The sequence below is a fragment of the Triticum aestivum genome, chromosome 2A (assembly GCF_018294505.1).
Source record: "Triticum aestivum cultivar Chinese Spring chromosome 2A, IWGSC CS RefSeq v2.1, whole genome shotgun sequence".
NCBI classification, from domain to species: Eukaryota; Viridiplantae; Streptophyta; class Magnoliopsida; order Poales; family Poaceae; genus Triticum; species Triticum aestivum.
Genome location: NC_057797.1, coordinates 773,548,109 through 773,560,241, shown reverse-complemented (window position 1 = coordinate 773,560,241; position 12,133 = coordinate 773,548,109). Strand labels below are relative to the sequence as shown.

The window sequence follows — 12,133 nt, the reverse complement described above, 5'->3', positions numbered from 1 at the left end:
CAAAGATCATGTAGTTCGTTTGCTATAGCTTTTCCGAATGTCAAGTATCATTTCCTTAGACCATGAGATTGTGCAACTTCCGGATACCGTAGGAGTGCTTTGGGTGTGCCAAACGTCACAACATAACTGGGTGACTATAAAGGTACACTACGGGTATCTCCGAAAGTGTCTGTTGGGTTGGCACGAATCGAGACTGGGATTTGTCACTCCGTATGACGGAGAGGTATCTCTGGGCCCACTCGGTAATTCATCATCATAATGAGCTCAATGTGACAAATTGGTTGATCACGGGATCATGCATTATGGTACGAGTAAAGTGACTTGCCAGTAACGAGATTGAACGAGGTATTGGGATATCGACGATCGAGTCTCGGGCAAGTAACGTACCGATTGACAAAGGGAATTGTGATGAACTTCAATATGCAGGGGATGGAAAAGATCATTCCTGAGGTATATTCAATGCTGAAATCAGCGGAGGTGGAAATCAAAAAGGAACATCATGTGTTGATGGTGAATAAAACCACTAAGTTCAAGAAAGGCAAGGGTAAAAAGAACTTCAAGAAGGACGGCAGGGGAGTTGCCGCGCCCGGTAAGCAAGCTGCCGGGAAGAAGCCAAAGAATGGACCCAAGCCCGAGACTGAGTATTTTTTATTGCAAGGGAAGTGGTCACTGGAAGCGGAACTGCCCGAAATACTTAGCGGACAAGAAGGCCGGCAACACTAAAGGTATATGTGATATACATGTAATTGATGTGTACCTTACCAGTACTCGTAGTAGCTCCTGGGTATTTGATACCGGTGCGGTTGCTCACATTTGTAACTCAAAGCAGGAGCTGCAGAATAAGCGGAGACTGGCGAAGGACGAGGCGACGATGCGCGTCGGGAATGGTTCCAAGGTCGATGTGATCGCCGTCGGCACGCTACCTCTACATTTACCTACGGGATTAGTTTTAAACCTCAATAATTGTTATTTAGTGCCAGCTTTGAGCATGAACATTGTATCAGGATCTCGTTTTATTCGAGATGGCTACTCATTTAAATCCGAGAATAATGGTTGTTCTATTTATATGAGAGATATGTTTTATGGTCATGCTCCACTGGTGAATGGTTTATTCTTAATGAATCTCGAGCGTAATGTTACACATATTCATAGTGTGAATACCAAAAGATGTAAGGTTGATAATGATAGTCCCATATACTTGTGGCACTGCCGCCTTGGTCACATAGGTGTCAAACGCATGAAGAAGCTCCATGCAGATGGACTTTTGGAGTCTCTTGATTACGAATCATTTGACACGTGCGAACCATGCCTCATGGGTAAAATGACCAAGACTCCGTTCTCAGGAACAATGGAGCGGGCAACCAACTTATTGGAAATCATACATGCTGATGTGTGCGGTCCAATGAGTGTTGAGGCTCACGGTGGCTATCGTTATGTTCTCACCCTCACTGATGACTTGAGTAGATATGGGTATGTCTACTTGATGAAACACAAGTCTGAGACCTTTGAAAAGTTCAAGGAATTTCAGAGTGAGGTTGAGAATCAACGTGACAGAAAAATCAAGTTCTTGCGATCAGATCGTGGGGGAGAATACTTGAGTCACGAATTTGGCACGCACTTAAGGAAATGTGGAATAGTTTCACAACTCACGCCGCCTGGAACACCTCAGCGTAATGGTGTGTCCGAACGTCATAATCGCACTCTATTGGATATGGTGCGATCTATGATGTCTCTTACCGATCTACCGCTGTCATTTTGGGGCTATACTTTAGAGACTGTCGCATTCACTTTAAATAGGGCTCCGTCAAAATCCGTTGAGACGACACCGTATGAATTATGGTTTGGGAAGAAACCTAAGCTGTCGTTTCTGAAAGTTTGGGGATGCGATGCTTATGTTAAGAAACTTCAACCTGAAAAGCTCGAACCCAAGTCGGAAAAATGCGTCTTCATAGGATACCCTAAACAAACTATTGGGTATACCTTCTACCTCAGATCCGAAGGCAAGATCTTTGTTGCCAAGAATGGATCCTTTCTAGAGAAAGAGTTTCTCTCGAAAGAAATAAGTGGGAGGAAAGTAGAACTTGATGAAGTATTGCCTCTTGAAGCGGAGAGTGGCGCAACTCAGGAAAATGTTCCTGAGGTGCCTGCACCGACTAGAGAGGAAGTTAATGATGATGATCATGAAACTTCAGATCAAGTTGCTATTGAACTTCGTAGGTCCACAAGGACACGTTCCGCACCAGAGTGGTACGGCAATCCTGTCTTGGAAATCATGTTGTTAGACAACGGTGAACCTTCGAACTATGAAGAAGCGATGGCGGGCCCGGATTCTAACAAATGGCTGGAAGCCATGAAATCCGAGATAGGATCCATGTGTGAAAACGAAGTATGGACTTTGACTGACTTGCCCGATGATCGGCGAGCCATAGAAAATAAATGGAAGAATAAGGTAGACGCGGATGGTAATGTAACCATCTACAAAGCTCGGCTTGTCGCTAAGGGTTATCGACAAGTTCAAGGGGTTGACTACGATGAGACTTTCTCACCCATAGCGAAGCTGAAGTCCGTCCGAATCATGTTAGCAATTGCCGCATTCTATGATTATGAGATATGGCAAATGGACGTCAAAACGGCATTCCTTAATGGTTTCCTTAAGGAAGAATTGTATATGATGCAGCCGGAAGGTTTTGTCGATCCTAAGAATGCTGACAAGGTGTGCAAGCTCCAACGCTCGATCTATGGGCTGGTGCAAGCATCTCGGAGTTGGAACATTAGTTTTGATGAAATGATCAAAGCGTTTGGGTTTACGCAGACTTATGGAGAAGCCTGCATTTACAAGAAAGTGAGTGGGAGCTCTGTAGCATTTCTCATATTGTATGTGGATGACATACTGTTGATGGGAAATGATATAGAATTCTTGGAAATCATAAAGGCCTACTTGAACAAGTGTTTTTCAATGAAGGATCTTGGAGAAGCTGCTTATATATTAGGCATCAAGATCTATAGAGATAGATCGAGACGCCTCATTGGTCTTTCACAGAGTACGTACCTTGACAAGATATTGAAGAAGTTCAATATGGATCAGTCAAAGAAGGGGTTCTTGCCTATATTGCAAGGTACGAGATTGAGCACGGCTCAATGCCCAACCACGGCAGAAGATAGAGAAAAGATGAGTGTCATCCCCTATGCCTCGGCCATAGGGTCTATCATGTATGCTATGCTGTGTACCAGACCTCATGTAAACCTTGCCGTAAGTTTGGTAGGAAGGTCCCAAAGTAATCCCGACATGGAACACTGGACAACGGTCAAGAATATCCTGAAGTACCTGAAGAGGACTAAGGATATGTTTCTCGTTTATGGAGGTGACGAAGAGCTCGTCTTAAAGGGTTATGTCGATGCTAGTTTCGACACAGATCTAGATGACTCGAAGTCACAAACCGGATACGTGTATATTTTGAATGGTGGGGAAGTAAGCTGGTGCAGTTGCAAGCAAAGCGTTGTGGCGGGATCTACATGTGAAGCGGAGTACATGGCAGCCTCAGAGGCAGCACAAGAAGTAATCTGGGTGAAGGAGTTCATTACCGACCAAGGAGTCATACCCAATGCATCGGGCCCGATGACTCTCTTCTGTGACAACACTGGAGCTATTGCCCTTGCCAAGGAGCCCAGGTTTCACAGGAAGATCAGGAATATCAAGCGTCGCTTCAACTCCATTCATGAAAGTGTTCAAAATGGAGACATAGATATTTGTAAAGTGCATACGGACCTGAATGTGGCAGATCCGTTGACTAAACCTCTCCCTAGAGCAAAACATGATAACACCAGAACTGCATGGGTGTTCGATTCATCACAATGTAACTAGACTATTGACTCTAGTGCAAGTGGGAGACTGTTGGAAATATGCCCTGGAGGCAATAATAAAATGGTTATTATTATATTTCTTTGTTCATGATAATTGTCTATTGTTCATGCTATAATTGTGTTATCCGGAAATCGTAATACATGTGTGAATACATAGACCACAACACGTCCCTAGTGAGCCTCTAGTTGACTAGCTCGTTGATCAAAAGATAGTCATGGTTTCCTGACTATGGACATTGGATGTCATTGATAATGGGATCACATCATTAGGAGAATGATGTGATGGACAAGACCCAATCCTAAGCATAGCTCAAAGATCGTGTAGTTCGTTTGCTATAGCTTTTCCGAATGTCAAGTATCATTTCCTTAGACCATGAGATTGTGCAACTCCCGGATACCGTAGGAGTGCTTTGGGTGTGCCAAACGTCACAACATAACTGGGTGACTATAAAGGTACACTACGGGTATCTCCGAAAGTGTCTGTTGGGTTGGCACGAATCGAGACTGGGATTTGTCACTCCGTATGACGGAGAGGTATCTCTGGGCCCACTCGGTAATGCATCATCATAATGAGCTCAATGTGACCAAGTGGTTGATCACGGGATCATGCATTACGGTACAAGTAAAGTGACTTGCCGGTAACGAGATTGAACGAGGTATTGGCATACCGACGATCGAGTCTCGGGCAAGTAACGTACCGATTGACAAAGGGAATTGTATACGGGATTGATTGAATCCTCGACATCGTGGTTCATCCGATGAGATCATCGAGGAGCATGTGGGAGACAACATGGGTATCCAGATCCCGCTGTTGGTTATTGACCGAAGAGTCGTCTCGGTCATGTCTGCGTGTCTCCCGAACCCGTAGGGTCTACACACTTAAGGTTCGGTGACGCTAGGGTTGTTGAGATATTAGTATACGGTAACCCGAAAGTTGTTCGGAATCCCGGATGAGATCCCGGGCATCACGAGGAGTTCCGGAATGATCCGGAGGTGAAGATTTATATATACGAAGTCGAGTTTCGGCCATCGGGAAAGTTTCGGGGCTAATCGGTATTGTACCGGGACCACCGGAAGGGTCCCGGGGGTCCACCGGGTGGGGCCACCTATCCCGGAGGGCTCCATGGGCTGAAGTGGGAGGGGAACCAGCCCCTAGTGGGCTGGTGCGCCCTCCTTGGGCCTCCTCCTGCGCCTAGGGTTGGAAACCCTAGGGGTGGGGGCGCCCCACTTGGCTTGGGGGGCACTCCACCCCCCTTGGCCGCCGCCCCCCCTTGGAGATTGCATCTCCTAGGGCCGGCGCCCCCCTAGGGGTCCTATGTATAGTGGGGGGAGGGAGGGCAGCCGCACCCTAGCCCCTGGCGCCTCCCTCTCCCTCCCGTGACACTTCTCCCTCTCCCTGAGCTTGGCGAAGCCCTGCCGAGATCACCGTTGCTTCCACCACCACGCCGTCGTGCTGCTGGATCTCAATCAACCTCTCCTTCCCCCTTGCTGGATCAAGTTGGAGGAGACGTCTTCCCAACCGTACGTGTGTTGAACGCGGAGGTGCCGTCCGTTCGGCGCTAGGTCATCGGTGATTTGGATCACGACGAGTACGACTCCATCAATCCCGTTCTCTTGAACGCTTCCGCGCGCGATCTACAAGGGTATGTAGATGCACTCCCCTCTCCCTCGTTGCTAGATGACTCCATAGATTGATCTTGGTGACGCGTAGAATTTTTTTAAAATTCTGCTATGTTACCCAACAGTTTAGATGGTGAATCAAACAATCTCTCTCATTGTAAGTTGGCACACCATACTTCGCCTTATAGTGAGTTATAGCAGCACGTAGGATCTCGCCGCCGTTGCGTGATCTGAAGCTAGGTAAACTGTGTGCAATCCCGTCACCGGAGCCCTCTCCCTTAACACCCACGATCACCATGTCGGCTATGGAACCCCGGTTCCTTGTTGCAGACTTGATACCACGACAATTCGAATTGGTAGAACGGACTCCTGTTGTATCACTGAAGTGCCACAACAGAACCTGAAGAGAGGCCGCGTGAGGGAAATGCTGAAGTTGATGTGGACATGCGCGGCCGTCTCGATGAACGAAAGCAGCAGCACCCTGCTTCACTCTTCGACCTGGACAATCAACTGCAATTTTTTGCTGGCCACAGTGATAAGGATCAACGTGACCCAAATGGTTTTTAGGCCCGATCTTTCATGGCGTACCCGGACAACTCCGATCGCCGAGCAGAATAGATTCTACTCCCCGATACACAAACACAAGTCCTTACGAATCAGCAAGCACGGAGGTTTTCGGACAGCTCCCTCTAAACTCGATATGGATATCTTACCCTCGAAAACACATCATGTTTCTTAACTCAAAACATAACCTAAGGATACAATGGCCGGCAGCCAACCCTTTATTTATATGGGTGACTCCAGAAACCCTAAACAACTCGGACCCACTTTTCCTGAACAGAAAAATAAAAACAACACAACCGGAAATTAAAAAAGACACTTTGCGCGCCAATATTGTCACGCCTGCTGGTGGACCCCAGCCGAACTCCTTCAAACTCAGCATGCTCAACAAGCTCTTTCAAACATAGCCACGCCTCCTTTGATCTTCTCCTTGTGCGGCAGAAACAGGAACACTGAGTCACCTGCACGTTGGTACGCTCCTTCCGCGGCATTTGCAGAGAGCACTCCTCGAACTCGCGTCGGCCCAGCAAATTTGGTTTATTTGGCATCACGGTGCTGCCTCGATGTTCACCTTACTGTTGTCTTCGGTGTACAAATGTTTACACTATGTATTTGATCATTTCAGTATATATGAAAAAAAAGATTATACATGGATTAAAATCGACGTGAAGCAACGCACGGGCAGTGTTTGCTAGTATAAGCAAATTTGAACTTTAGCTTGGTTCCGACATCCAACCAACCAATACAGAGGCTCATCATGCATGCTAAACTGCTAGTACGGAAGGATTCCCAAGGACCTTCCATAGTTGACGACGTCGTCGTATATTTCGTCCAACGCCTTGTACCTGAACTCAAACCCTTCCCCGATGAGTTTCGCCGACGAAATGCAGACTCTCAACTTCTCGGGGCGACCACCAAACCTGATAACAAACATACACGCTATATATTCACAAATCACGATCGAGAGCATCGGAACTTGCCGTGTTTCCATAGATGTTGGCACACACCTGTCGGTATTGACGTTATACTGTGGGTACTTGGCGGCCAGGAAGGTGGCTAGCTCCGCGAGGGTGGTGTCGAGGCTGCTGCAGATATATCTTCCTGACGCAGCCTCCTCCTCGGCTAAGAAGATCTTTGCGCGGCAGAGGTCGTGGACATGGACCATCGGGATCGAGCCAGACGCCCTGTCGACGAGTTCCAGGCTGCGAATCTTCTCGTCGTCACCTGAGATAATCATTCACCACACACGTCGTTCGATGAATTAGTAGTCTCTAATGGTCCCTTTTAATTATCGTTGCATCTTGACTTGGTATCAGGCTCACCAGTCAGCAAAGAAAGGATAACGGGGACGCTGGTGTGGACAATCGTCGCCGGCGCCTCGCCAACCGTGAAGGCGGGGCACACCGTAACAAGGCTGATGCCGCTGTCCTGCGCGAAAGTCCGCGCCGCCTTTTCCATAAGCACCTTTGAGACATTGTAGGCCTGTGATACGGCACGCAAGCACGTCATCACATTCACATTATTTGACAGATTTCTACCCGCCCTAATTAAAATTAAAAAGGAACGGAAGTACTAAAAAAATGTGCATGCCTACCCAGCCGCCGGCCTTGGTAACTCTGAGGTACTCAACGTCGCTCCAGGACTCCTCGTCCAGGACATGGCTGTCTCCTAGTGGCAGAGGCCGGCCGGCGACAGCCGCCACTGACGATGTCAGGATCACGCGCTTCACCGTCCCCGCCCTCACGCACGACCTCATTGCGTTAAGGGTTCCGCTGACGGCCAGCTCGATCACTTCTTTCTGCCATGAGATATAACCAACTAAAAACAGTGCCTTTTCCATAATCAAATCTGACCCTAGTACAGAGTGTTTGTGTTACCAGTAATCTTGATATTATTGTATCAGCATTTTAGTTTGCTTTCGTTATGTAGCATAGTTTAGAGAGTAGCTAGTCCAGCAAACTTTCAGCGAAGATGCGCAGAGGAGGCGAGATGCCGGGTGCCGTGCGATGCGGCGAGCGCGACGAGGTGCCGACTGTGCCATGTGATGCGGTGATGCCATGAGAGTCGGCAAGACGCGACAAGGCTGGAGCATGATGGGTTGGTTCAGGTTGAGTCGGATGACACGGCAAGGTCGTGTGATACGGCAAGCGCGTGGAAGGGTTGAAGCAAGACCGGCTGGATGGATCAGTACGTTGGAGCCAAGAGAATTGGTGTGTTTGTGAGGGTGTTAGCTGCATGCGTGGAGTAGTTATCTAGTAGTCAGCTGCATGCACGTACTAGTCTTTGGACCCTAGAGAGATTGTAGGAGAAGATAAGATCATGGGTTAGTGCATGTAGTTAGTTGGTTAGTGGAGCAACTAGTCTGGAGACGTGGTGGCCAGGTGTGATGGCCGGCGTGAGTACGTGGGACTTGGCTGAGTGCCAAACTTTGTATAAATAGTCATCTCATTCAGTAATGGAGAAGGCCGTGAGGGCTGGCAGATGAAACAATGTAGTGTATGTGTGTCTCACCGGGAGTAGAAAGCAAAGCTAGTGTCTCCACGGTGAGTTGTGTGTGTGTGTTCCTCCGTGTGTGTGCGTTTTGTTCTCTTGATAGATAGAGAGAGAAGGAGAGTTGTGTGAGGCAGCTCAAGGTAGAAGAAGAAGTGGCGCTGCGAGGTGAGGCGGCGCCAACAATTGGCATCAGAGCCTTGTTGATCCGTGGCGGCGACGGTGGTGCTGGCGGCTATGGTGGCTGGCGTGGCGATGGTGCCGACTACGCGGCGGACTCCATGTGAGGTGGAGGACGTCGGCACGAGGTGGGTGGCCGTCGGCGGTGCGATGCTGCCGGTGGCCGGTTGCGGTGTGATGCCGCTAGATGATGGCGGTGCGAAGCTGCCACAAGACGACGGTGTGACGCCGTTGGGAGGTACGAAGGCGCGAGGCCGTTATGAGGAGAAGATGGCGTGGCGATCGGCGCCGTGAAGGCGTCGTCCACGTGAAGACATGGCCGCTGCATGCGGCAGGAGGTCGTGGTGCCGCGACAGCGTCGTCCACGGCAAGACAGCGCAAGGTGGGCTCCGTTGGCGGCACAATGGTGGTGATGGCTAGTTGCGGTGCGATGCCGCAACATGATGATTGTGTGGTGATCGGCGTCGCGAGGACGTCATCCATGATAAGATGGTCCATGGTGACCGGCGCTGCGACGGCGTCGGTGGCGGCGAGTGGCCGGCTGCGGCGCTGCGATGGCGTCGTCAAGTGGCTGCGGGTGATCCGCGTCGAAGAGTATGATATCAAGATTAGGGGGTGAATGTTACCAGTAATCTTGATATTATTGTATCAGCATTTTAGTTTGCTTTCGTTATGTAGCATAGTTTAGAGAGTAGCTAGTCCAGCAAACTTTCAGCGAAGATGCGCAGAGGAGGCGAGATGCCGGGTGCCGTGCGATGCGGCGAGCGCGACGAGGTGCCGACTGTGCCATGTGATGCGGTGATGCCATGAGAGTCGGCAAGACGCGACAAGGCTGGAGCATGATGGGTTGGTTCAGGTTGAGTCGGATGACACGGCAAGGTCGTGTGATACGGCAAGCGCGTGGAAGGGTTGAAGCAAGACCGGCTGGATGGATCAGTACGTTGGAGCCAAGAGAATTGGTGTGTTTGTGAGGGTGTTAGCTGCATGCGTGGAGTAGTTATCTAGTAGTCAGCTGCATGCACGTACTAGTCTTTGGACCCTAGAGAGATTGTAGGAGAAGATAAGATCATGGGTTAGTGCATGTAGTTAGTTGGTTAGTGGAGCAACTAGTCTGGAGACGTGGTGGCCAGGTGTGATGGCCGGCGTGAGTACGTGGGACTTGGCTGAGTGCCAAACTTTGTATAAATAGTCATCTCATTCAGTAATGGAGAAGGCCGTGAGGGCTGGCAGATGAAACAATGTAGTGTATGTGTGTCTCACCGGGAGTAGAAAGCAAAGCTAGTGTCTCCACGGTGAGTTGTGTGTGTGTGTTCCTCCGTGTGTGTGCGTTTTGTTCTCTTGATAGATAGAGAGAGAAGGAGAGTTGTGTGAGGCAGCTCAAGGTAGAAGAAGAAGTGGCGCTGCGAGGTGAGGCGGCGCCAACAGTTTGGTCAGGCTCTACCTCAGGGTTCTCCGCGTTGAGGTTCATCGGAGCCGCGACGAGGAAGGCATAGTCGCAGCCGGCCACGGCCTCATCGAAGCTACCCTCGTCCTCCAGGTCGGCGCGGAAGACCTCTAAGGGACCGAGCGCTTGCAAGTCCTTGAGATGGGGGTGATTCTCCATGTCATCTGAGATCCAAAAAACAAATAACAGTGCCTGTCAGCTCAGGGTTCATCACATCACAAATTCACAATAGAGAGCGATCGAGGATCTAACCGGACTTTCTGATTGTCGTCTTGACGGTGTATCCCTTTTGCAGCAGCATCTTCACGAGGGCCGAGGCGATGTATCCGTCACCTCCGGTGACACACGCCGTCTTCCTCCTCATCGCATCACCTGCCACAGACGTCATCAGGCCGGCTGGAGGTGGAGAGTCGAGCACCGGAGTTCCTGTTCCTCTGCTGGTGGAGTAGTGCTTGTGGGCGCTCGTGGCTTTCACCTCTCAGGTAACGTGTGTCGTAGCTGGTAATCCATGAGCGGGGTTCGTTAGAGGGATGGTTTGGATCCCAGGAAAAAAAGAGAGGAATGGTTTGGATGCTTTCAAGAAACCACAAGCTAGTTGCATTTATTTCTCCACAGATTGCCACCATATACAAAGGTTAGATGCTTTCCAACTTACCCCGCAGAAAAAAGAGATGCTTTCCAACTTGTAGTTGTCTTTCAGATTGATTAGACCGAGCCAACTGCTCCATTGTGCTCCAGTGATATTGAAGTCTTCCATTTTTTTTTTGCGGGAATATATTGAAGTCTTCCATTGATCTGCTAGTATCCAAAAGAGACGACTGGCAGGTTAGTACTATCAAGTTGGCCATGTAGAAGTGCACTGGCAGGTTAGTTTAGAGTGAATTGCAAAAAACCACCACATTGACGCATAGGTTTGCAGAAAACACCCCTTTACGAATTTGGGCCAGAAACCACTGATTTTCAGCCTAATGTTTTGCAAAAAAATGCTGATCGGTCTATTTGCACATTTTAACCGCAATTATGACATGTGGGGCCCACATTGGTGCATAACGTTCACTATAGACAATGTTAGACTGGTTTTTTTTTCAAAAGGAACCCTCCCTCCAAAAAAAGGGAATCTTCCTTCCATGCTCGATCCAGTCGAGATCAGGCCCCGCCGCCGTTCCCACAGGTCACCGCCGCCGCGACCTGGGCCAAGCTGTTCGCCGCCTCCTTGCTACAGAGCGGCGGCTCTAGCCTCGCGCCCGCCACGGCCACAACCTAGTCTAGGTCGAGGTCGGCGGCCACGGCCGAGGCACACGGGTCGGCTGGCGCCCTGCTCCTGGAAGCATGGGGTGGTGGGCTAGCGGCGGCTTTGACCTCCGAATCACCACACAGAACGGTCGTTGCCTCCTCCTTCAGGCATGGCGGCTCGTTGCCTCCTCCTTCAGGCATGGCGGCAGTGCAACAGCCGGCGCACGGAGTGGCTGCAACCTCCCGGCAACGATGGCGGCATCGGAGCAAGCAGTGGCGGCGGGGCGCAACACAGGCGCACGCAGCAGCGGCCGCGCCCAGCATGTTCGCGAGCAGTAGCGTGCATCACCGGAGCAAGAAGACTAGTGGAGGCTGACATCACCGAAGCAAGAAGACTAGTGGCGGCGCGCATCACCGGAGCAAGCAGCGGCACGCCGGTGAGCAAAACGGGCGCAAGCAGCAACGCCGGCGAGCAAGCAGCAGTAGCAATGCACAGCCAGGGCGCAGCCAGGCAGGAACCCTCACCGGTAAGCTCCGCCATAGCCGGGGCACCGGTGTGGGTGATAGTGCACGAGCGCGGGATGGCCGCCGGCGGAGTACGGTTGAGTTGGGTATGGCAAGGGCCTAATTGCATATTTGTTTTCAAATTGAAGGTTGCCTCTGCAAATATACTCGGTACTAATTGTCATGCCACATCATCAAATGTGGGCCCCACATGTCATAATAACAGTTAAAATGTCCAAG

The 12,133-nt window shown here is 50.1% G+C and overlaps 1 protein-coding gene across 1 annotated transcript; it reads right to left on the bottom strand.

The window, feature by feature from the left end:
• Positions 1–6,670: 6,670 nt before the first annotated feature.
• On the bottom strand, positions 6,671–10,868 carry LOC123191123 (anthocyanidin reductase ((2S)-flavan-3-ol-forming)-like). The gene is made up of 6 exons (XM_044603905.1): positions 10,409–10,868; positions 10,154–10,320; positions 7,637–7,840; positions 7,365–7,524; positions 7,050–7,266; positions 6,671–6,962 (listed from the first exon to the last, which is right to left on the bottom strand). The coding sequence occupies exons 1-6, from the start codon at positions 10,542–10,544 to the stop codon at positions 6,815–6,817; spliced, it is 1,032 nt and encodes a 343-aa protein (XP_044459840.1). The 5' UTR covers positions 10,545–10,868; the 3' UTR covers positions 6,671–6,814.
• Between the last annotated feature and the right edge of the window lie 1,265 nt (positions 10,869–12,133).

Bases quoted from the DNA above. Each gene is read 5' to 3' on its own strand.
- LOC123191123 (XM_044603905.1), bottom strand. From the start codon at position 10,544: ATGACGTCTGTGGCAGGTGATGCGATGAGGAGGAAGACGGCGTGTGTC. The intron at 10,321-10,408 runs GTTAGATCCTCG...TTTGGATCTCAG, and splicing joins GACGACAATCAGAAAGTCCG to ATGACATGGAGAATCACCCC. The intron at 6,963-7,049 runs GTGTGTGCCAAC...GTTTGTTATCAG, and splicing joins TATAACGTCAATACCGACAG to GTTTGGTGGTCGCCCCGAGA.